A 23,062-nucleotide genomic window follows, 5' to 3' on the forward strand; every position below is an offset into this window, starting at 1 on the left:
TGTGTGAAAAAACTACTTCCTTCTGTTTGTTTTAAATCTGCGGTCTATTAATTTCATTTGGTGACCCCTAATTCTTGTGTTATGAGAAGGAGTAAATAACACTGCTTTATTTACTTTCTCCAACCAGTCATGATTTTATAGACCTCTACCATATCCCTCCTTAGTTGTCTCTTTTGCAAGCTGAAAAGTCTCAGTCTTATTAATGTCTCCTCATACGGAAGTCGTTCCATAGCCCTAATAATTTTGTTGCCCTTTTCTGAGCCTTTTCCAATTCCAATATATCTTTTTTGAGATGGGGCAACCACATCTGCATGCAGTATCCAAGTTGTTGGCATACCATGGATTTATATAGAGGCAATATTATATTTTCTGTCTTATTATCTATTCCTTTCTCTGTGATTCCCAACATTCTGTTCACATTTTGTGCTGCTATTTCCATGCGAGGCCGACCCTGGTTTGTAATATTTTGTTTTCAACTCTTGTCTCTCAGATGCTTCACACTAGCATCATATTCTCTTCGGGCTTTGCCTTTTTTTTTCATTAGCCATGCATTTGTATTAGCAGAGGGATGGATAAGATTTTTTTTATTTCTCCAAATTGTGTGTGCCAAATCTTGCACAAGTTGGCACTGCTAGGCTAAGCAGTGACTCTGTGATTTAGGCTGGTGGAACCCTGCTAGCCAGGTGGTGGAGGGCACTTCACTGCATCTCTGGCAAGGCACCCCAGGTAGTGCTCCCTTCACCCTCTTTCCCCAGTCATGCAGCAGCTAACCATATAATGGAGGGTTTTTTATCCCTCTCTGTTACTCATGGTGCATTAACAGATATGGGACTCCCTTGTTTATGTGATTATAATCATATAATCACTGATGGTATCTATAAGGTCAACACAGCTCAAGGATATGGTTTATTTGGTTAACCAGGCCCCTCTCTGCTAAATGGCTGTCAATGAGGGATGGGCTTAAATACCATTAGAAGAGAGGCTATTTCTGGCTCAATAAGGGGCCTTCTTCCCAGGACCATTAAGTTGGCTCATGGTAATTAGAAATGGGAAAGACTGTTCGTTCATGAAGATTCAGCACCAATTTAATGGAAGTCTTTCCACGATTCCAGTGGGCCTGGGGCCATGCCTCAAGTGCAGGGGCTAGCCTCCCAGCAGAAGCAGAATGGGATATTAATCAGAATAATGCTGCACATTCAGAAACCACCTATGAAAGCTTGTTCGCAAAAAATGTCAAGTCCTGGTTTGCCAAGCTGTGAGATCAGAAGGTTCAGATAAGCATCTGAACTTGAAGTAGCTCATCCAAAACCCAGGACCTTTTGGAGTCCACTCATTGCTACCCTCAAGATGTCTATGCCATACAATGCTGTTTGGTCCTGTATTTAACTGTGATTGGTTACTGGTAAAACACATGTTTTGAACCCACAGGACATTCAACATAGCATTTTATTTAACGTGGTCGAAATTTGGATTGAAAATGTGACTGTGTCCTAATTATAGCAGCACTGCTTAATGTCCTGGAGGTACTATGGTGCAGGGTATGCACCGTAAATAAGTAAAATATCTCTATTAGGAAATAGATTAAGTTGAAGGCTTAACACCATTTCAGATCTGCATGATTGCCTCAAAGATAATGATTGCTTTGAACACACCCCACTGTCTCTGGAGGACTTTGAGCAAGAATTAATTTGAGATTAGTATCTGGTAAAACCAGATACTACTTTGGTTAATTGAATCAGCTGGACAGTCCTGTTTGAATTTATGATTTGATATTCATCATTGCATGTGCCTTGTTGGAAGTAATGCTTTGGAATTTATCACCATGTGCTTTTCCATTTGAAAAATAGACAGGATTATCTGAAATGAAATGTGTTGGAAACCACTGCATAATTCATGAATTGTTTGGCAGCCTTTTCCATGCCAGTTCTGTTTGAGAAAGTTTAATGTGGGAACATATTGTGTGTGTTTTTAAATACTAACCTAAAGCTATCCTTCCCCTCCCTTTATTTTCTGCTCTCCCTTTTCCACAAGCTTCCATAGTGACTGTCATACAGCTTGTCAACAATGTAGTTGACACTATAGAAAATGAAGGTATTTAATTTTTTTTTCATAATTATTCTGCAAACATTGCCTCCTGTATTCTTTGTTGAAACACTACAGAAGAACCTCACTAATCTACACTGACTGGCAAACCCACTACAGCTGATGGCTTTACCAATTAGCAAGGTCACAAACAAACACAACAGAATAAGAGCTAGGATGATGCATCACAAAATCCACTTCGGTAATTTTGGGTGACATCCAGGATACGGAAGGGCACACGGGGCTTGATCCTGTGCCATTCAAGTCAATGGGAGTTACTCTGACTTGAATGGGAGGAAGATTAAGCTCATGGCGTAGCCAGACTGCTGTGTCTGTCCTACAGAAAGATGCTGGGGGACCATGCATGGGGACTGTTTAACCCCTGATCACAGTGGAGCTAAGTTCTGCAGCTCTTCACGTCACAGGACTGCATGGAGAGGAGATGGGGGTTGACAGCAGGTGTGGGCGTAGCCAAATGGGCCACAGTGCCAACACACGGGTTGTGCAGAAAGCTATGGATGCTACTACAAAAACATGTCCTGGTTCTCAGTTAGAGTGAGGGTTTCATAGCCCCCCATTGGAGGCAGTGTTGCTTAGTGAATAAAGCACTGGACTGGGACTCAGGACAACTGGTTCTGTTCCCAGCTGGAACACTTAGCTTGCTGGGCAAGTCACTTCACCTTGCTGTGCCTCAGTTTCCCCACTTGTAAAATGGGAATAATTATACTCTCCTCCTTTGTAAAGCACTTTGAGATCTACTGGTGAGAAGTGCTATATAAGGGCTAGGTTTTATTATGTATTTACTAAGCCCATCAAGTCTGGCTTGCTCAGGATTTCACCCTTATTTAGGAAGTATAGTTTAGTCCAGCCTTACAGACTGCTGCTAGCCCAGGCTGAGTAATGTTTAAGAATGGGCAAATAATATCTTTATTATAATGGCAATAAATGCTGAGGTAGATGATTTTGTGCCCAGGCTAGTGTATTTTCATGGCAGTTTTCAAAGATTCATTTAGCCGGAATAGCTTATGAACATACATGCTTATTTCCTGAGATCTAAGAATATACCCTAGGCAGTTGTCTAAAATATACAATGTAATAAAACCAATACAATGAGGTAATCAATGTTAACTAATAAAATAGACTCGACCCCAAATTAAGAAAATAAGAAACAATGCCAATACCTCAGTTTCTCAAGACAAAAACTTGAAAAACAAATTGGCTGCACACCATACCATAATGGTCAGTTGACTCAAGACAATATGGAAATAAATTTCAGAAGCCTCCACTGAAAATATTGTGCCCACCTCCAAACTCCTGATGTGAGACCTAGATGTTCCATAGTAGAGTTGGGTAAAAGCAGTGGATTCTTCGGGTATGTCTATGCTGTGATGTTGTTGACAAAAAAAGCCCCCGCTGCAAAAGACAAAAAGTTTTGCCGATGCAAGCAGCAGTGTGACTATGGCTTTGCGACAAAGCTAATGCCGCTCGCAGTATAGGCAAGCCCTTAATCACGAGACCACGCACCAACATCTGCTGTTAAACCCTTGCTGAGAAGTCAGGGGCAGAGGACACTATTTCATGTGGGAATTGTGAGTGGTGCAGGTCAGCAAATTAGTGAGGTTCTACTGGGTAGTGAAAAGATGCAGCTGTTAAGGTATCTGGTGTGCCGTGGGTACAGTATAATTGCACTGACTGAAGATAGCTAGGAGGAGAGCATAATACTGGTTACAAACAAAGAGTGTTGTCAGTGTAATCCAGAGGTCCCCAAATTGTGTGGCACACCCCCCCAAGGGGGTGCATGGAGGAACATTTGGGCGGGGCAAAGTTGGGGCCCAGGCCAGCCCCCACATGAGGTGGGGAGGGAGTGCCACCCAGTTCTGCTCCAGGCCCCAGCTCAGGGAACTGGGATGGTTTCCCTCCTTGCACGCACACGCACACACACACACACTCTCTCTCTCTCTCACTCTTTTATCTCAGCCCTGGCTGGGATACATAGGTTAATACATCTGAAGGCCATAAAATACCTTTATCATGATTTAATCTGACCTCCTGCAATAACACAGTCCATAGATTTTTGCTCAGTGATTCCTGCGTTGAGCATAGTAACTAGTGATTGAATTACTAGAACTTATTTTTAAGAAAATGTAACAGGTTACACTGCTTTATCCCTCTTCTCTTCACTTCACCATATTGGAATCCCCCTTCCCCTATCAGCTAGCATGGCAGAACAATTTGGGCATCAAGGGTGTAGGATCGGGGAGCATGCAATCTTGGGTAGTATAGCTGATGACTCCGTGGAATGGCTTTCTGTTCTATTCAGGTTTTTATATCATGCCCATCATCATGGTATCTGAACTTGGGTGAGCTCAGATTTGTTTGAACTGAGAATAGTAGATTCTTATTTTTCCATTTCAAAGTGAGCAAGAGAGAGAGAAATGTATTATACAGTTATAAACCTTACTCACTCTGGATGGCTTTAATTAATTTAATTTAAATTCCAGCTTTAATTTAATTCCATATTTGTTGAGAGGATAGATAATTAGGATGACGAAAGAAAAGGAATATGACTTACTGCTGCAAGTGACAGAATGTTTCCATATATGCCTGTGTTTGATTGGGCAAGCTTACCTGGTACGTTAAACTAAGGCGCAATTAAAAATGCTATTAAAACAATGTACCGCCAGCTGTATTTTAGACATATGCATGCTAAGAGTTGTATTTTCACCTGTAACTCTATGCTGGTAGCAAGCTTTGAATTACCAGCTTTTACTTTTCACTTTGTATCTAACAGTGTCTGTTATGGATCAAGGACAGAACTACAACAGAGGTGACTTTTCTGAGATGCTTTCTGCCTATTGGACTGTGTCGGGGGGGGGGGGGGGGGAGGGGGGATGGAAGGCATTGGTTTCTGTTTTCTCAGTATCAATGTGCTTCATGTCTTCCCTCTTCCGAATTATATTATGTCCAAATTCTGCATGCTTGGGAATTTTGCCATTCAGTGTTTACTTCAGGGGCCATCCATACTTTTTGACCTCTCAGCTGTTCACTTTGTGTGTCCTGTGTATTTTCTCTCCTAAAACAAAGTTGTTTGGGGGTGACAGATATGCTATTTTGAGCATGCTGGATTTTTTTAATCCCTTGTGAAAAATATTAATTCACAGATTTCCAGCATTTTGGTTTCTTAGACTCATAATTTCTAATATACTGTACTTACTTGCATCCTTCAATGTGAAATGCTTTCAGATGGTTTTGTGTTTTTTCTTTTAATCTTTGTGTTGGCACCGTGATGTAAAGTTGTTTTTCCCCCCCCTCTGGGGAGAGCATGGCTGACCGGTTTTAGCAGGCTATGGAGCATGCTGATTATATTTGCATCTGTGGCTGAAATTTGCTGTGAATATTTGCTCTGTAGCAGGTGCATGCAGTAGGTTTTGTTCTTATTAGTTACTCTCCATCCTAAAGAGTTTGTTCCCCTTTACAGCTTATCACTGGGACACCTCTGACTGGATGCCAAGCGCTCGTTTGTCTGACATTGAGGAAGTGCCCAATTATGAAACAGCAGATGGAGGCTCGGTGCATCATGGAAGTAACAGGGAACTGGAAACTGATTACTACCTTGGTGGCTATGACATCGATAGTGACTATCCTCCTCCTCACGAAGAGGAGTTTTTAAGTCAGGACCAGTTACCTCCTCCACTCCCAGAGGACTATCCAGACCAATATGAAACCCTTCCACCATCACAGCCAGTCTCAATGGCTAGCACACTCAGCCCAGATTGCAGACGGCGGCCACAGTTCCACCCTAGCCAATACCTCCCTCCTCATCATTTCCCCAACGAGATGGATGCTGCTGGGTCTCAGACTGTGAATGAATTTAGTACTTTTGCTGTTGTCCCAGGCCAGAGCATGGAAAATGTTAGTGCAGGTAAGATGCCCTTATCCTTACACAACTCTCTGGATGCCTCCTCATCTGACATTTCAGCCAGCTGTGGCTTTGACGATTCCGAAGTAGCCATGAGTGACTTTGAAAGTGTGGAGGAGCTCATCCTAGATAACGTTCACATTCCATTTGTGGAGACCCAGCATCAGACACAAGTGTAAAGGAGACTTTTTTTCTGGTGGTCTTTTGGTCCAATTAACAGTATAAATACTGAGAAGACATTTTGGTAAAGATGTATCTATGTATATTGGGCAAGGCAGAAATCCAATATAACCTATTAACTTGTTCAAAAATGATACTGTATGTGCAGACATAAAGAGACCAGTTATGTTAAGCTGTGTGCCACAAAATTGTTACAGACAATCTGGAGAATATGTACCATCTATTTATTACCAAGAGTACACTCACAGAGTTTCTGAGGGGGGAAACAATTTCACCTTTTAAGTTCCCTTTCTTCACCTGCTATTTATTTGGTATTGTATTATTAAAAGTGTTACAATCTCTCCCTGCAGTATTAGCAAAGGGGAGGATGATTCCAAGAGGCATCGTTGCATGAAATTTTACGTCAGCTAAAGAGTGAAATAATTTGGTCATATGTAAAACATTTCCATTGGTTTTGTTAAAAAAGCATTTAAAAGAAAACTTATCAACATGGATATCTGTCCATAAATAACTATTTATTTATAGTTTTGTTTATATATCACATCGAATCCTACCTTGTGTGCATAGAGTAAGACACATATATACATTATATATTATACACCAAACTAGACTAGGTTGGTTGCCATTATTCAAACTTACTTTCAGATGTGTGTGTATACGTTGAATTATGAGACTTTCCAAATATTGTGACATTTAACCCTTGCGAGTCTGACACACTAATGGCCAAATTCTGCCCTTAGATACACATGTGTAACTCCCAATGATTTGTGTACCGAATGTGACCATGTATCTGAGAACAGAACTGAACCTGAACTACCACGTTTTGCTGCTTTTATTTTGGGCTTCCTTGCAGCTTTTTAACAGCAGTCATAATGCTGTCATAGTCCAGTTAAATTAGTTTGCATACACACTCTACTATAATCTTAAATTGCTAGATCAGCTACAGCTGAAAAATGTCCTGCCCTCGAGTTTGTGGAACAGATCCTCGACTGGTGTAGTCAATGGAGATATGTTAATTTACATCAACATCAGCTGAGTATCTGGTCCTGTATTCCCTCAGAACTCCCAAATCATATTCACAGAGTTAAAGCGCTTTTGTATAATACTGTAAAATGCAAAAACACCACCTCAGGTTAATTTTGGCATTTCACATTAATCATCCAGAGTGGGTTAAATGCAATATGGAAACCTGTTTTTTCCACTCACTGCAGTAAAAATCTATATGTGCCCTTTACTCGATGCTGTGAAAATATTTTTAACTACAGTTATGAGTACTTCTACAGCATTTGTACATCTCTGTGGCTATACATTGTACATTGAATAGGAGGAAGTCTCCACTTTGCATTAATGTTTTATTATCCACATCCTTCCCTAGCGGAACTCAGTCATTCTGAAAGTGTATTGGATAGGTAGAAGTTATGGATGAATGGATGCTCTAACAGGTTTTTCATGCTGCTGTCTTATCCTGTTTCTTGGTCAAATAAGTTAACTGGATCGTTTTTAGGAAGAGAGATTCCCAACTGAACTGAATTTTACCCATTCAGTTGTCATAAGTCTGTCTTATTTCTTATCATACAGCTGGTGATTATTCACAAGTTGCCCCAAAAGGAAACAGATTATTGAGAATGTTTCTTAAATGGTTGTGTAGCTTGTGACACTTTTAATAAAACATGGTCTCTAAACTTTGCAGTGTAACCTGATATTTCAGTGCTTCCCTCCAGTATATCATATATCAGTAGAAGATTGGTTTTACTTTGGATCGTGCAACAATTCTTCATTAGAAAACAATCCAGTTACAGTACGTAGAGGTACATAATTAATCAAGTGGACTTTAGGCAAGAGAATGTACTGCACATACAAGTATTATGAAGTACTTGCCTGCATATAGTTCGTGTTCATTGAATTTATGAATGTCACTTGGTCTCCTCAAAGCAGACGTGCTTCTGTAAGAGTGATATGTTCTAAATGTGTTCATGGTACATTCTGATCCCCTTTCCCTTCCACTCTCCCACCATTTTAAAGAAAAAATACAGATTTCAGATAGATCATGATTGCGAGGAAAATGAGGGACTTCCCTACACACCATGAAATAGTTTGGCTGCAGCCAAGGCACAGATTTAGTTATGCAGCATGACCATGCCTTGCTTACAAAGTTTACATGGCAGAGAAGTGGTTGCAAGGAATAGATTAGTATTATTTCAAGGATAGGAATATTTTGAGTTTTAACAAATGTAAAAAGCTGCAAGTTTAGCTGTTGTGCAATAGTTTTAATGCTGATATGAATTTCTGTGAATTTAATACTCTTTTAGCACATGGCTGTGGCATACTTGGGGTTTGCTTCAAGTCAACTCTCAGTGTACCACATTTTGAACTATTATGCAATGAACTCTCTTTTTGCCTCCAACTAGTTATTAAATATACTCACCATCTTCATCTGTAGAAACCATCTTTGGGTACTAGATCCCCGAGACACTGGTATCTAAGTTATTTTCCTTATAGGGACATATCAAAAGTGTCACAAAGGGAAACACAGTTGTAACATAGCAGTTGTCATACCAGAAAAGACCAATGGTTCTTATTAAGCTTGTTGCCTCAGTAATATCTTGTGGGCAGTGAGTTTGACTGGTAAAATACATGTAGCTTCAGTATATACTTCCTTTTCTGGCTTTTAAATTTTGTTACCATTTCATTTAGTCAAGCACCAATTTGTTAATGTGCTATGGAGAAGGGGATATAGGAGCACATGATTAACCTTCTCCGTACCATTCATGATTTTATATACCTCAATATCTCCTCCTCTCCAAACTAAATAGACCTCCTGTATTCAGTCTTTCCTCACATAGAAACCCCTCAATGCCTGTCCCCACTTCTATTGCCTTTCTGGTTCTCTTCTAGTTCTTTTCAGTGACCAAACTTGAATGCAGATCTCAAGGTGAAAACCTTCTCAAGCATTAATGCGTGCAATAACAGTCTCACATTACTTTCTGTTTCCTTGCTAATACAACTCAGCATCTTATTTGCTTTTTTAATTAATGGTGTGCTTTGATTAACTCTGATATGAACCAACTGAGTGCATGAGTAGGTAGTTTGCACTGTTCCATCCGATGTATGTTACTCTGTCGTATGATGGGTTTTTTCTGTTGCTGTCTTCTCAGCTGCCTCGTTAGGTCTTTCCTCAGAATCCCTGCTAGTCTTGACTAACTGTGCCTGTAGAGTGTCACAATTCACATTCCTGTAGATGTCTCTACTACATGATATTTCCCTTCAGATTCTTCTGTAAAGAGTTTTCACAGACCGACTGCAATATCAAATGATGCTATTCCATGGCAAAACCACCGTCCTTTATGGTAAATACACTCTTCGCTTTTTATTTAAGAAAAAAAAAAGGCAGCAACTACTCAGAAAATAAATTCGTATCTTTATCAGAATTTCTTAGGTTGCCAAGTATGTTTGTGGGTCTAACTTACATGATGCATATGTTCTATTGTTCTCATTTACACCAATGCTCCTTTAAGGGCCTTAAAGTGGGTGTCAATGCCATTTACACTGCCAAGACCCTCTAAAGTGGCCCTAGCGTAAAGGAGGATCTGGCAAACATGTTTTTTTTTAATTATTATTAACATTTTGCCTCCAATTTATGAGCTTCTGAGGGAAAAAATACAAGTACTCCTGCTCTGGCTCCTTTACACTGGGTAAAAGGGCCAAAGTGGTGTACAGGGGCCCTAAAAGTCCCACATAAAGGTGGGGGAGGATTCGCCTGGCACAAGCACTGCAGGAGGCAGCCATAGGGCTGACCTTCCAGAGTCCTTTCTCAAGGCAAGGTTTGGAAGACAGGAACAGCCCATGGTCAAGAAGACACGAAGGTGGTTTAGAGACTCCAGCTCCACCTGGGCTGCACCTCTCAGAGGCACAGCACAGAATCTCATGCTGAGCATGTATCTTAGAGTTGTTTAACTTTGATCCTCAACAAAAAGAATTCTAGCCTGTTATAAAGCCTACAATATGTTACATGACAATTGTTGTCCTGCCTCAATACAAGTTTCAATGGAAAAGGCAGGTCTAACAGGAATAGTATATATATACACACTTGTGTAGCAAGTCATATTCCTGTTTGAAAATCATGCCATGATATTTAAACTCCACAACCCAGGAGCAACTCAAGATGTGGTGGACCATTACTGTTGATTACTGCAATGCTTTCTTTAAAAGGCTGGTATCATTCATAATTAAGGAAAACAGTTATGTTAAACCAATAGAGGAAATGCATCTTTGTTAGATCAATATTACCATTATAGTCTTTTTTTTTCAATTATTACATGAGTAATTATGGAAGTTAAAAGGTTCTAAAGGGGAGATAGACTTCTTCAGATTCGTGATGGTACGTGCTCTATGGTATAGATCTCTGCTTTTTTGCCAGTTTGCATCTCTGTCCTCTCAGTACACATCAGTAATACAACAAGCCCTAGAAATTAACAGTATTCACATTACTATCCATTGCCTTTAGCTTGTAGTCTGTAAACTTGACCTACAAAGTCAGCCATTAACAGAAGGGGCATTGATTTACCTATAGTCACATCTTATGGGGGAGGAACAGATGGGTGGGCGGGAAAAGAATAAAATGAAATTCATTTCTTTATGTAATAACAAAAAGCAATAATTCCAAATACGTAGTATTACGCGAAGGCCATAACTTCTTGTTACCAGTGTTAAGGATGCACTTGAATTGTATTACGGGAATGAGATTGGAACCCTCAGTACTGTAATTATTCTTCCGTCATATGAATACCTGAATTGCTACTATTTAACAATTTTATGAGCCCATACTACTGCTTTTCAGGAAGTGACAAATGCATTTGGGAAATGGAAGCAGTTCTCTTTAAAGCACTGTATCAGAAAGATTGTCTTGTAAATTTTACCTGTTACAAGCAGGCTGGTATGTAAAAGATGTATGTTTTGGTGTTTAAAAAGAAATTTATAAAAATAATGTATATAATGGTTTCAAATTACCAGGCTTTTGTAGATATTTGATGCCAATCAGGTTGCTTTAAATTTTTGTTTGATATAATTAAAAGAAAGTCATCCAAGTTGGTTTAAACTTTTAAGGTAATAACAGAAAAAAACAAAAAAAAATTTAGATTTGAAAAAAATGGTAATTTTTACTCATTTCAAATGTACTGTAACTTTCCTTTTGGTTCAGCTCTTTTCATTTAACTTTTCTGTTTTTTAAGAAGATTTTTTTTATTGACTTTTTTTAAAATCAGTGTGTTTTGCACAAAGACTTAGAGACATGATTTTTACGCCAAGTCAAGTAGCTGTTAAGATTCATCATTTCTTCATCGACAAAAAAAACACCCGTATGCAAAGGAGAAGGTAATCACTTCGAGTGGATCTCGGCCCTCATCTGAAGAGTAATCGTTCCTTCATAATTGCTGTTAGCAGTATTGTCTTGTGTTCTTTTGCTATAAAAAAGGAAAAAAAGTGTACAGGTTTGTAACTGCCAAAATTTGCTAAAGTTGATGGTTAAAACAAGTTTAAGTAAAAAACAAAAAAAACCTACATGTGTTTCCTATTTATTGACGTTTTCATTAGGACGCATTTTGAAAAGAGGGATTCAGATGAGGCATATAAATTTTGCCAGCAGTCTAGGGAAAATTCACATTGCAATGTATAGTTCTCCCTACTGTTCGTTGTCATCCAGAAAGCACGCACTTTTCAGATTTACTAAAAAAAAGTCCCTGTCTCAGAGATCTTTCAGTCTACTCAGAGTTTTGTGTATAGGGATTCATGACAGCAGAATTCAAGGGAATCACCCACCCACAAGATTAATTTAACTCTAGACACATTTGCTGAGATCTTCTGACCCACCTGCTGCCAACATGCTGAGAAGAAACACTGGCTCCAAGTAAGAAGGGAAACTGTTTGTTTCAGAGCCCTTTAAACACATTTTAATCCTGTTTACAGAACACAACCATACAATTTTTTTTTAAATGACTCCCATACAAAACCGTTTGGAGAATGGATTTAGACCTCTCACACCACCAATTTGGCAGAGTGATGTTCATAGGATGGCATCACTTGAAACTAAACCACTGATCAGAATTCAGATACTATTCCTTGGCCTCCTGGAAACATGAATTTAAAGTTGTATAGTGGGAAAACAAAGCAGGATGCCAAGCAAAAGCATCTATACCAGGCATGGCCAACCTAGCTCCAGAGCCACAGGTGGCTCTTCAGAATTTAATATGCGGCTCCTTGTATGGGCACCGACTCTGGGGCTGGAGCTACAGGCGCCAACTTTTGAATGTGCCGGGGGGGTGCTCACTGCTCACCCCCCTGACTCTGCCACAGGCCTTGTCGCCCTCCACCCATTCCCACTCCCTCCCCTGAGCCTGCCATGCCCTCACTCTTCCCTCCTCCCCCTAGAGTCTCCTGCATGCCACAAAACAGCTGATGGGGAGGGAGGGGAAGGTGCTGATTGGCAGGGCTGCTGGTGGGTGAGAGACGCGAGTGGGTAGTGTGAGCTGCTGGGGGGCTGCTGATGTGTTACAGTGGCTCTTCAGCAATGTGCATTGGTAAATTCTGACTCCTTCTCAGGCTCTGGTTGGCCATCCCTGGTCTATACCTTTCAAGGGAACAAAGCTTTTCTGAGACTTCAGGGCCCTCATTTGAACCATGTTAATTTATTTTCAGTCCACATCTCCTTTGTTCTGGAGGTAGAAGGCTGCTCTTTCACTGCTTCCCCAAACAGACAGTGTAAACAGATGTGGATGCTCTGGAACCCGACCACATGTAGGCAAGCTGCTCTCAGGACTAGGAGTCAAAAATTCAGCCATTGGAGGATCCATCTGCCTGTTTGGAGAGGTAGGGAGTGCAAGATCTGTGGGGAGACACTGGCAAACATCTTTTTCAGGCAAAACAAATTAATTTCAACCCAGTTTAGAACTGCTAATACAGCGAGTGCTTTTTCAAAATCACTCTTAAAGTAAAACTCTATTCCCCTTCCATGGCAAACAGTTCAGTGATTCTCCCGTTTTCTGGTATCAGCCCCCGGTTCTTTGCTCCCATAACACTCTCAGAATGGATGCCTGAGGATTCGGTAGCAATTTTATTCAAAACTACTAAGAGATGTGGGACAATAAAACTATCATTATAAGTATGAGTAATTAGATGAGGTTAAAGAAGGGGAATTCTTCATTTTATGCCAACAAGCAGCATTTGTGATAAATAGTGTTTCCAATATATAAAAATAACAAAGCATTGAAAACATGAATAGGTACAGAGGAGGAAATGTCAGCTTCATTGAAGTCAGTGGGAGTTCACTGATTTCAGTGGTGCTGGGTTTTCACCTGGAGGCTTTTCTTATATGTTCACAGTGGGATGTTCAGGGTAAAACAAAAGCTGCATTTGCAAAACAGAAACATTTCGGCAAAAGAAGCCATCTATCTAACAAGGCAGTTCTGGCCCCCATGCTGTAGTATCTGAGCATCTCACTGACAGAGACTGCACAGTCCTCTGTGTGGATCGAATGGAAGTGAAGAGATAGAGGCTTCAGGATCATTAAACTTAAATGAGTGTCACAATTTACAAATTGAAGCCTTGCCACTCCTGGTAGCATCTTTTCCTGTTTCTCTCCCCCTCTCCCTCCCAGTTAAAAATAAATCACCCCTGTAACTAGGACTCTCTCTGCAGTGTGGGAACAGTAATTTACAAACCCCCTGCCTGCTCTCTACCTGTAGTTAGATGCTGCAACAAACAGAGACTTCCGAGCCCCAATTCCTCACTTGTAAATAAGGGCTATGAACTGCAGGGAGCGGAACCCATGAGCCAGGAAGAGAGGACAGAACAGTTGAACAGCAGGTGGAGGAAACTGCTTCAGTTATGACTTGTTTCTCCAGTAGTTTAGCTTTGACGGCTGGTATTTTCTCCCTTGACATGACAAGGCCTCTCTGGCTTTCTGTTTCCCTGACGATACTTGTTGCCCTCATACCTGCCAATATCAGCTTCTTTCGTTTGCCTGAGAGAATTTGATACTGGATTTTCATTTCTGATATTTTAGGGCTTACTTCTGCTCTCCCTTACACCAGTGTAAATTAGGAATGACTCCACTCAAAACAGTAGAGGAACTGCTGTAAAGTCAATGGCAGGTAAGAATATGGCCCTGGGTTCTTCAGCGAGCAGAGAAGTCTGTTGAGCCCAAAGCAGTGCAGGATTGTGTAGAACCAAATTCAGGTTTTCCCATCTGGTCACTAGTTGTTTGAACTCATAAGTGTCATAAGCTTGTGTCCCAGGGTCAAATGTTGCTGTAAACAGGTGTAGCAGAGAATTTGGCCCTCAGTCTCTGTGTGATGATCCATTAGCTGGGCACACTGTGGAATGCCTAGTGTATACCTCCAAAAGAGGCGAAAAAAGATGCACATTCAACACTTGTTTTCCTTTGCAGGTCACTTTTCACAATATATGTTCTTTAAAAGAACTTAAAGAATTAAATGCTTAGATAATTCTTAATACAATTACAGGGCAGTACAGTGTTAGTCTCCAAAAACAGGTGTGACGATAATAACAGGTATGCTAATTCAGCCTCATTACAAATATATAGGGTGAAATCCTGGCTCCATTGAAGCAAAACTCCCATTGACTTCAGTGGGGCAAACATTTCAACCATATTTTTTTTTCTGTCCCTGCTTACCTGGTTAAATATATAGTTAAATTTGTTACTACCTGTGCACTGAAATTAATACCATAAATCCTACCTCATGCATTTGTAATTTTATTGGACACATTTAGTGCTATTGCATAGCAGCTTTACCAATGTAATAATTATAACAAATCTGTGATGCAGGTGAGCTATCACTGTTGGAGTGACTGTTTTGGACTTCAGAGAACTTTAACCATGCAAATTTCATTGCAATATCGCAACTTATTGCATTTGATTATTAACTGAGAACAATTACTGTGCTTGGTGCTGTACAGAACAGAGCAGGAGGCACAGTCACTAGTCCATGGAGCTTGAAAGAAAGAGCTAAATTGTGGCTGTTAGACCCAGAGCTGGACTGTGCTGGAAAGGTGAAGATCCCAAGCATAGGGCAGAGTGTGGGGGGGATTTACTCACTGGTAGCACTTACTGCATTGATAAAAAGAATGCAGCTAGCTCTGGTACCTAGCACTGGATGCTAGGATGTCTAGTAAGTAGATAGCAACAGAGAGTCCTGTGGCACCTTATAGACTAACAGACATAGTGGAGCATGAGCTTTTGTGGGTGATGAAGTGGGTATTCACCCACAAAAGCTCTTACTCCAATATGTCTGTTAGTCTATAAGGTGCCACAGGACTCTGTCGCTTTTTACAGACCCAGACTAACACGGCTACCCCTCTGATAGTAAATAGATGGGATCTAGAGACATGAAGTGCTAAGAGTCTCTCTGCATGCTGCAATGAGGTGGTCCCACCTGTACTGTTGCAGTGGCTTGCCGCCGTGGATCAAGTTGTTGAGATGTGCCTAATTTCAATCACATGTAGTCCCACGCATCAGTCCCAATTCTAGGGGCCTGATGCACAAAGGAATTCTAGCTCCTAACGATGGACATGGGCACCAACTGCCTTTTATGAAAGCGCTTCAATGAGTTACGCTAACTCTTGTTGAAGTCAAACATCCCACTAAAGCCCAGATTTTCAAAGGTACCTTCCATTCATTTCAAAACTCCAAAGTACCTAAGAGCCTCCACATCCATAGGCATCTTTAGGCACCTAAGTAGCTTTGTGAATCTGGCCCCTTATCTTCAATGGAAGTGCGCACCACCTACTGCTCCCAGAGCCTGTCTGCCGGAAGTCAGTGTAAGTTTTGACGTGTTCCCATGGCAGCGAGTTCTTGAAGACCAAAAGTACGAACCGCCCCTGCAGATAGCTCCAAGTCTTAATTCTGCATTATTTTTTATTAGAAAATAAGAAGCCCTCCCTGCTGCTGCTCTCATCTCAAAGGATCTTTCATTGTTTTCATCATCTTATTACAATTCTCCCCTAAGACCTGTATAAATTAGACCCAGCCCCTAGCAATGTTAATTATTCATCCCCCCTAAAGAGAGATGTACAGTCTGACGCAGTAGGTTTAGGAACAGCTTTGCTTGTCATATCATTCACAACCAGACACCATTCCTCCCACGCTCTGGAGAGGAAGTCAGTTATGACGCATGTTACCCTCCCAGAGCAGGGACCATTTTAAAACTGGAGTTTTATTCAACTTTGTATCCAGACAAACACACACAGCGTGACCCAACCCAACCCAGTCCTTGCAGAGCGCACACTACTCTGCTGCTGCAACCACAGCTGTTCCCTTTAACCCCTCTCAGCAGCCCTTCAATCCTTAAAGGGACAGGGCATAGGTAACTCTAACTTTGATCTGCCCTTCTGTGTGCTACTCACGTCTCCCCATGGAGCAGCATACCCCTTCCCTGTTCACCAGGATACCGATGCCGGTTATCTGTTAGGGCGATGGGAGGCTGGGCTCCTCCTTGCTTACTTGCAAGCAACCTTTGTCTCCTCCCTGCAGCCAGAGTAACCATCTGAGGAAGGAGGATGGTTTTACTCCTGCTTGTTCAGCCACACCGGGGAACAACAATGCTGTCAATATAGCCCTTTGTCAGCAGCACCTCTGTTCAGCAGGGCATGTTCTTCTTTGAGTGATTGCTCATGTGTATTCCACAGTAGGTGTGCGTGCTCGCCGCATGCACCAGTGTTGGATGTTTTCCCCTTAGCAGTACCCGTACTGGGGGAGCACCGCTGCTACCCCTGGAATGGCGCCTCTATATCACGCTATAAGGGGAGTCACACGCTCCCCCCACCCTCAGTTCCTTCTTGCCGCCAGTGAAGGCAGTCGGAATGTCTTGCTCCAGCCTCGCTGCAGCTTCTCTAGTTGAGCTTAGTGGTACAGTTACTTTTAGTAGTTTTTCAAGTAGTTAGAGTGGGCTCAGGGCATGCCTCGTGCCCTAGGCTTCAAGTCGTGCAGCTCCCGTCGCCATTCTATGCCCAGAAGTGATCCACATACTGACCATCTCCTCTGCTTGGTCGAAACTCATGTGAGTGAACACTGCAAGATCTGCAGGTCATTCAAGCCGTGGACTAAGAAGGAGAGGGACATCAGGCTTCACACTCTTCTGATGGAATCGGCGCTGGTCCCTACCCCAGCATGCCAAGCAGACTCAGCACCCAGCACTGCATCTTTGGTGCATAGCAAAGTCCCCTCCACTAGCTGGCACCACTCCCCTTCCAAGAAGCAAGGGAAGACTTCCATCTCACAGTGGCACTGAGAAAAGGAGAGGGGTGAGGCTGGTCCTGAACCGGGCAGCCCTCAATTCCCCTGGGGTCCTAGGTCTCTGACTCATTTTGAGAGGATCAGCCTGGTTCTGTCTGCGCGGGCCTCCCCTGCAGTGAGGATGCCGTTGACACCAGAGGCCACGCGAGACATCTTGAGCTTATTGATACCCGGGGAACCACCAGTGTCAGGCCCTCAGTCCCGGGCAAGTTCTTCGAGATGTGTTGCTTAGGTGTATTCCACATCCCACCCTCCTTCCCCTCTGTTGGAGTTGTCTGGCAAGAAGGAACTGAGGGTGGGAGGAGTGCACAGCTCCCCTTATAGCGTGATATAGAGGTGCCTCTCCAGGGATCACAGCGGTGCTCCCCCAGTACGGGTACTGCTGAGGGAAAAACTTCCGGCACCGGTGCAGGTGGCAAACACGCACACCTACTGTGGAATACACCTGAGCAACACATCTCGAAGAACGCCAGTTACAGAAAAGGTAACTGTCTTTTCCTTTCAGCCAGGAGCCCAGTCTTTCCTCAGATGCCATTCAAGGAACTGGGGGAGCTAGAATATAGACAGGGACAACGTGGTTTAGGCATGATTTAAGGGTTCGTTGAACACCAAGTTATTGCTATCTCAAAATTACTAAAAAGTATAGTCCGTGCTGGCAGACGGTTGGTAATAACTGAGCCCCATTGTCTAAGCTTCAGGGTCACGATCCCGCTATTTGTCACGTGGGCTCTTCTCACCCATGAACGGGTGTAATGACTCAGACAAGCAAAGAACTCACAGCTATTATTAACCTATTTATTCAATAGCAAAAATAAATGACAGCAAGCAACAAAACCTCTCAGTAACCAAGCCAGCTCAGAGAAAACTGTGGTCTGAGATTCCAGCCCTTGCCCCTTCCTGGAGAGAGGGACCCATGTCCTTCTGGGGGCAGTCGTCTTGTAGGCTTATGAATTCACTGAAGTTGGCAGGACGAACTCAGCTTGGGGGTTTACTTGGTTTCAGTTCTGTACTGTTACCTTGTCCTTTCCCCTGTTGTTTGGTTTATTCAGTTCAGGACTCAATGCCCTTGGAGGTCACTCAGTGACCCTACCACCACATAGAAATAACAATGATTCAGCAACCAGGCTGGACAATCCTCAGGCCATAATTGAGGGTTGTGTAGTGTCTGAGGCTGTTTGTAGGATCTCAGCCTCAGTTGCTTTAAAAGTCGGAAGAGAACAAGGCAAGCGGCTGCAGGAAGAAAAAGGGTGTTCTTATGGCTAAGGCACTTTGATGCCATGGAGGAGAACTCAGTGCTAATCCTGCCTCTGGAACAGGCTTTCCATTATTTTGCTCAGCAAGTCACTTAAACCAAAATCTTGGCAGGTAGCCACTAACGAAATGTATGTTCTTCTTCGAGTGCTTGCTCATATCCATTCCAATTAGGTGTGCGCGCACCGCATGCACGTTCGTCGGAGACTTTTTACCCTAGCAACACTCGGTGGGCCGGCAAGTCGCCCCCTGGAGTGGCGCCAGCATGGCGCCTGATATATACCCCTGCTGGCCCGCCCGCTCCTCAGTTCCTTCTTACCGCCCGTGTCAGTCATTGGAACTGTGGAGCACGGCTAGCTGTTCTCCACCTCCCTAGCGTTTCACTCCTGTATAGTACCGTGTATATAGTTCTTTTATTGTAGTTCTAGTTAGTGTTTAAAATTAGTTATTTATAGTTCTGTATATAGTTATAGAGGATCGGGGGTTCGTGCCTTCTCCTCCCCCGGTACCGGGGCCCATGCCCGGTTCACCGGGTTTCAAACCTTGTGCGGCCTGTCATCGGCCGATGCCCACAGGAGATCCGCACGACTCCTGTCTGAGGCGCCTAGGCGAGTCCCACCTTGTGGACAAGTGCCGGATCTGCAAGTTGTTTAAACCCCGGACAAAGAAAGAGCGGGACAGTCGCTTAAAGCAGCTCTTGATGGAGGCAGCGTTGACTCCCCCATCGTCGGCACCAACTCCAGCACCGGGACCAAGCATTTCTTCTGCTCCGGACCGCCCGGCACCGACAAGGGCTTCGCTTCCCCACCCTTCACCGGCCCAACACCCGAGCCGGCACCGCTCCCTCTCCCCGAGGAGTAAGAAGCACAAGGCTCCTGCTGCACCTACAACTACACCGCAGTCGGAGCGTACTTCCAAACCGGACTGCCCTGCACCGTCATCTGCCGCAGCACCGAGTATCTCCGCACCGTCGATTCCAGCTCCTCAGGAGCCGTTGAGTCCGGTGCCTCTCAGCTCCCCAGCACAACCTGCGGTTGAGCTCGTCGCGCCCTCCACACCGGAGACCTTCTCCGTGGCGCGTGACCTCATCGCTCTTACAGAGCCCGAATTGCCCCAACCCCCAGCACCGCCAGTGCGAGTTATTCAGTCGATGGGCAAGCCCACCATAGTGCGGCCACGTTCACTGGGCACTACCGAGCACCGTCGGTCCCGCTACAGATCTAGAGACTACTCTCTCCCTCGTCATCGCTCAAGATCCTGGCACCGCTCGCAGTCCCGGTACTGCTCCCCACAGCACCGGTCATACTCGCGGCACCGCTCAAGATCCCGGTCGCCATTGTGCTACTCTTGGCACCGGTCCAGATCGCGGCACCGACGCTCCTACCGCAGCCGTTCCTGGCACGATGGCACACGGCACCGGTCGACCTCCCGGCACCGAGCTGGTAGCAGGTCCTGGTCCTGATCAAGATACCGCCACGACTCCCAGTACCGCTCACCGGCACCGCACAGAGGTGAGATCTATGGGCGCAGAGGCCTGGCACGGTCGTCGTCAGCTCCTCCGTGGCCTTCACGCCACTCGTCTGCCTCTCCACACGCGGACAGCACCTCCTACGGGGGTTCTGATGCACAGGCCCACCTGGACCATGGACAACCGCAATGGTCCTTTTGGACGCCTTGGGCCTACCACCAAGCCCAGGGAGAGCCATTGGGCCCAACACGCTCCAGCCATTTGGAGCACCGTGCACCAGAGGCCACAGTCAGCCGGCCTCCCCCCTCGGGTACGGAGGAAGACCCTGCGCATCCCCTGGCACAGCAGGATGTCCCGGAGACGGAGGTCCCTCAGGACGAGGCTTCCGTACAAGAGCCACTCCTCCCTGTGTTGTCTTCTTCCTCTTCCCCAGATGAAGCAGTAGCGGGCACATCATCATCGGAGCCCACGCCGATTGATCTCCGGGCACATCAGGACCTTTTGCGGCACATTGCCCAAAATATAAACCTTCCTGTAGAGGAAGTTCCTGAAGTGGAGGACCCGGTCGTCAGCATACTCTCTGCAGAAGCCCCGACCAGGGTGGCCCTCCCCTTCATCAAATCCACCCAGGCCAAGGCAGACACCATATGGCAGTCCCCGGCCTCCATCCCACCCACAGCCCGCGGAGTGGAAAGAAAATATATGGTGCCGTCCAAGGGGTATGAGTACCTCTACGTACACCCCTCCCCTGCTCGTTGGTGGTACAATACCTCTACGTACACCCCTCCCCTGCTCGTTGGTGGTACAATCAGTCAACGAACGGGAGCATCATGGCCAGCAAGCTCCTGTGCCAAAATCCAGAGAAGCCAGACGCATGGATTTGCTGGGTCGCAAGATTTACTTTGCGGGAGGCCTTCAGCTCCGTGTGGCGAACCAGCAGGCCCTCTTGAGCCGATACAGCTACAACACCTGGGAGGCTATCGGCAAGTTCACTGAATTAGTTCCCCAGGACTCACGCCAGGAATTTTCAGCTCTCCTAGAAGAGGGGAAGAGGGTCGCCAGGACCACACTGCAAGCATCCTTAGATGCCGCAGATTCAGCAGCCAAAACGCTGGCATCTGGTGTAGCCATGCGTCAAATATCGTGGCTACAAGCTTCCGGACTACCGCCTGAGTTGCAGTATACAATCCAAGACCTGCCATTCGACGGGCAGGGTCTTTTCTCAGAAAAGACAGATCCCAGACTACAGAGCCTGAAGGATAACCGGGTTATTATACATTCACTGGAAATGCACACACCCCAGACTCAGAGACGGCCCTTCCGCCCACAACCCCAGCGCCCTTACCCCCCGCCTCGACCCAGACAGGATTTTGCCCTGAGATGAGGCCGCCCGAACCGCAGACGTCAGTCGGGACCTCAAGGGGGTAACAATTCTGGGTCCGCCAAACCACCGCAGGGACCCAAAGCAAACTTTTGAGGGTGCGCCTGAGAGCAGTATACCAATCCCCTCCCTGGATCCTCTTCATTTTCTCAACCGCCTCCACCCCTTCCTGCCGGCGTGTTCCCAACTGACCTTGGACCGTGGGGTCCTACGCACGGTGGAGTTTGGATACCATCTTCAGTTTATTTCTCCACCCCCTGCCACTCCCCCTCCTCATCCCTCTTCAGGGACCCCTCTCACGAGCAACTTATCATCCAGGAGGTTTGCAAGCTCCTCTTAATCAGAGCTATAGAGGAGGTACCGGAGGAGTTACGGGGCAAAGGGTTTTATTCCCGGTATTTCTTAATCCCCAAGTCAAAAGGGGGCCTCCGACCCATCCTGGACCTGCGAGGACTGAACAAATTTATCAAAAAGTTCAAGTTCCGCATGGTATCCTTAGGAACCATCATTCCTTCCCTGGATCCCGGAGATTGGTACGCCGCTCTCGACATGAAGGACGCATATTTCCACATTGCAATTTATCCTCCGCACAGGAGGTATCTGCGCTTTGTGGTAAATCAGGATCACTACCAGTTTACTGTCCTTCCTTTTGGCCTCTCCTCAGCCCCTCGGGTCTTCACCAAATGTATGGCGGTTGTCGCTGCCTCCCTACGCCGTCGTCGAATACATGTCTTCCCTTACCTCGATGACTGGCTCATCCGAGGCACTTCGGAGGCGCAGGTGCTCGGCCATGTCGCCATCATCAGGGAGCTGTTTGTGAGTCTAGGCTTGACCTTCAACTCAGACAAGTCCACTCTGGTGCCTACACAGAGGATAGAGTTTACTGGGGCAATGCTGGACTCCAACCTGGCGACAGCCAGTTTACCCCTGCACCGGTTCCAAGCCATAGTCTCCCTGGTCAAAAGCCTGAAAACCTTTCCAACCACTTCTGCTCGTACGTGCCTCGCTCTCCTGGGGCACATGGCAGCATGCACCTTCGTCACGAGGCATGCAAGACTGCGCATGTGCCCGCTGCAGACCTGGCTCGCATCAGTATATCGGCCAGGCAGGGACGCCATAGACACAATCCTGACAATCCCACCGGATGTTCTAGACTCCCTCGGCTGGTGGACGACGTCATCTCAAGTGTGTGCGGGCCTGCTGTTTCACCCCCCCCAGCCCTCCATGTCCCTGACTACGGACGCGTCCTCGCTGGGCTGGGGTGCCCACCTGGGGCTCCTGCGCACACAAGGCTTCTGGTCGCCATGGGAACTGATGCTCCACATCAATATGCGCGAGCTGCGAGCGGTCCAACTGGCATGCCAAGCATTTCAGCGACAGTTACACGGCCGTTGTGTTGCAGTGTTCACGGACAACACAACGGCCATGTCTTACATCAACAAGCAAGGCGGGACCCGATCCTCCCCGCTGTGTCAG

The 23,062-nt window shown here is 45.0% G+C and overlaps 1 protein-coding gene across 1 annotated transcript in view; it reads left to right on the top strand.

The window, feature by feature from the left end:
- Positions 1-11,705, top strand: part of FAT3 (FAT atypical cadherin 3) — a 485,653-nt gene extending 473,948 nt beyond the window's left edge. The window contains 3 exon segments of the mRNA XM_030559193.1: positions 2,032-2,091; positions 4,874-4,909; positions 5,561-11,705. Of these exon segments, the coding sequence (XP_030415053.1) occupies positions 2,032-2,091; positions 4,874-4,909; positions 5,561-6,180 (716 nt within the window). The 3' untranslated portion in view covers positions 6,181-11,705.
- Positions 11,706-23,062: the final 11,357 nt, after the last annotated feature.

Source organism: Gopherus evgoodei, chromosome 1 (assembly GCF_007399415.2).
Source record: "Gopherus evgoodei ecotype Sinaloan lineage chromosome 1, rGopEvg1_v1.p, whole genome shotgun sequence".
In the NCBI taxonomy this organism is placed as follows: Eukaryota; Metazoa; Chordata; order Testudines; family Testudinidae; genus Gopherus; species Gopherus evgoodei.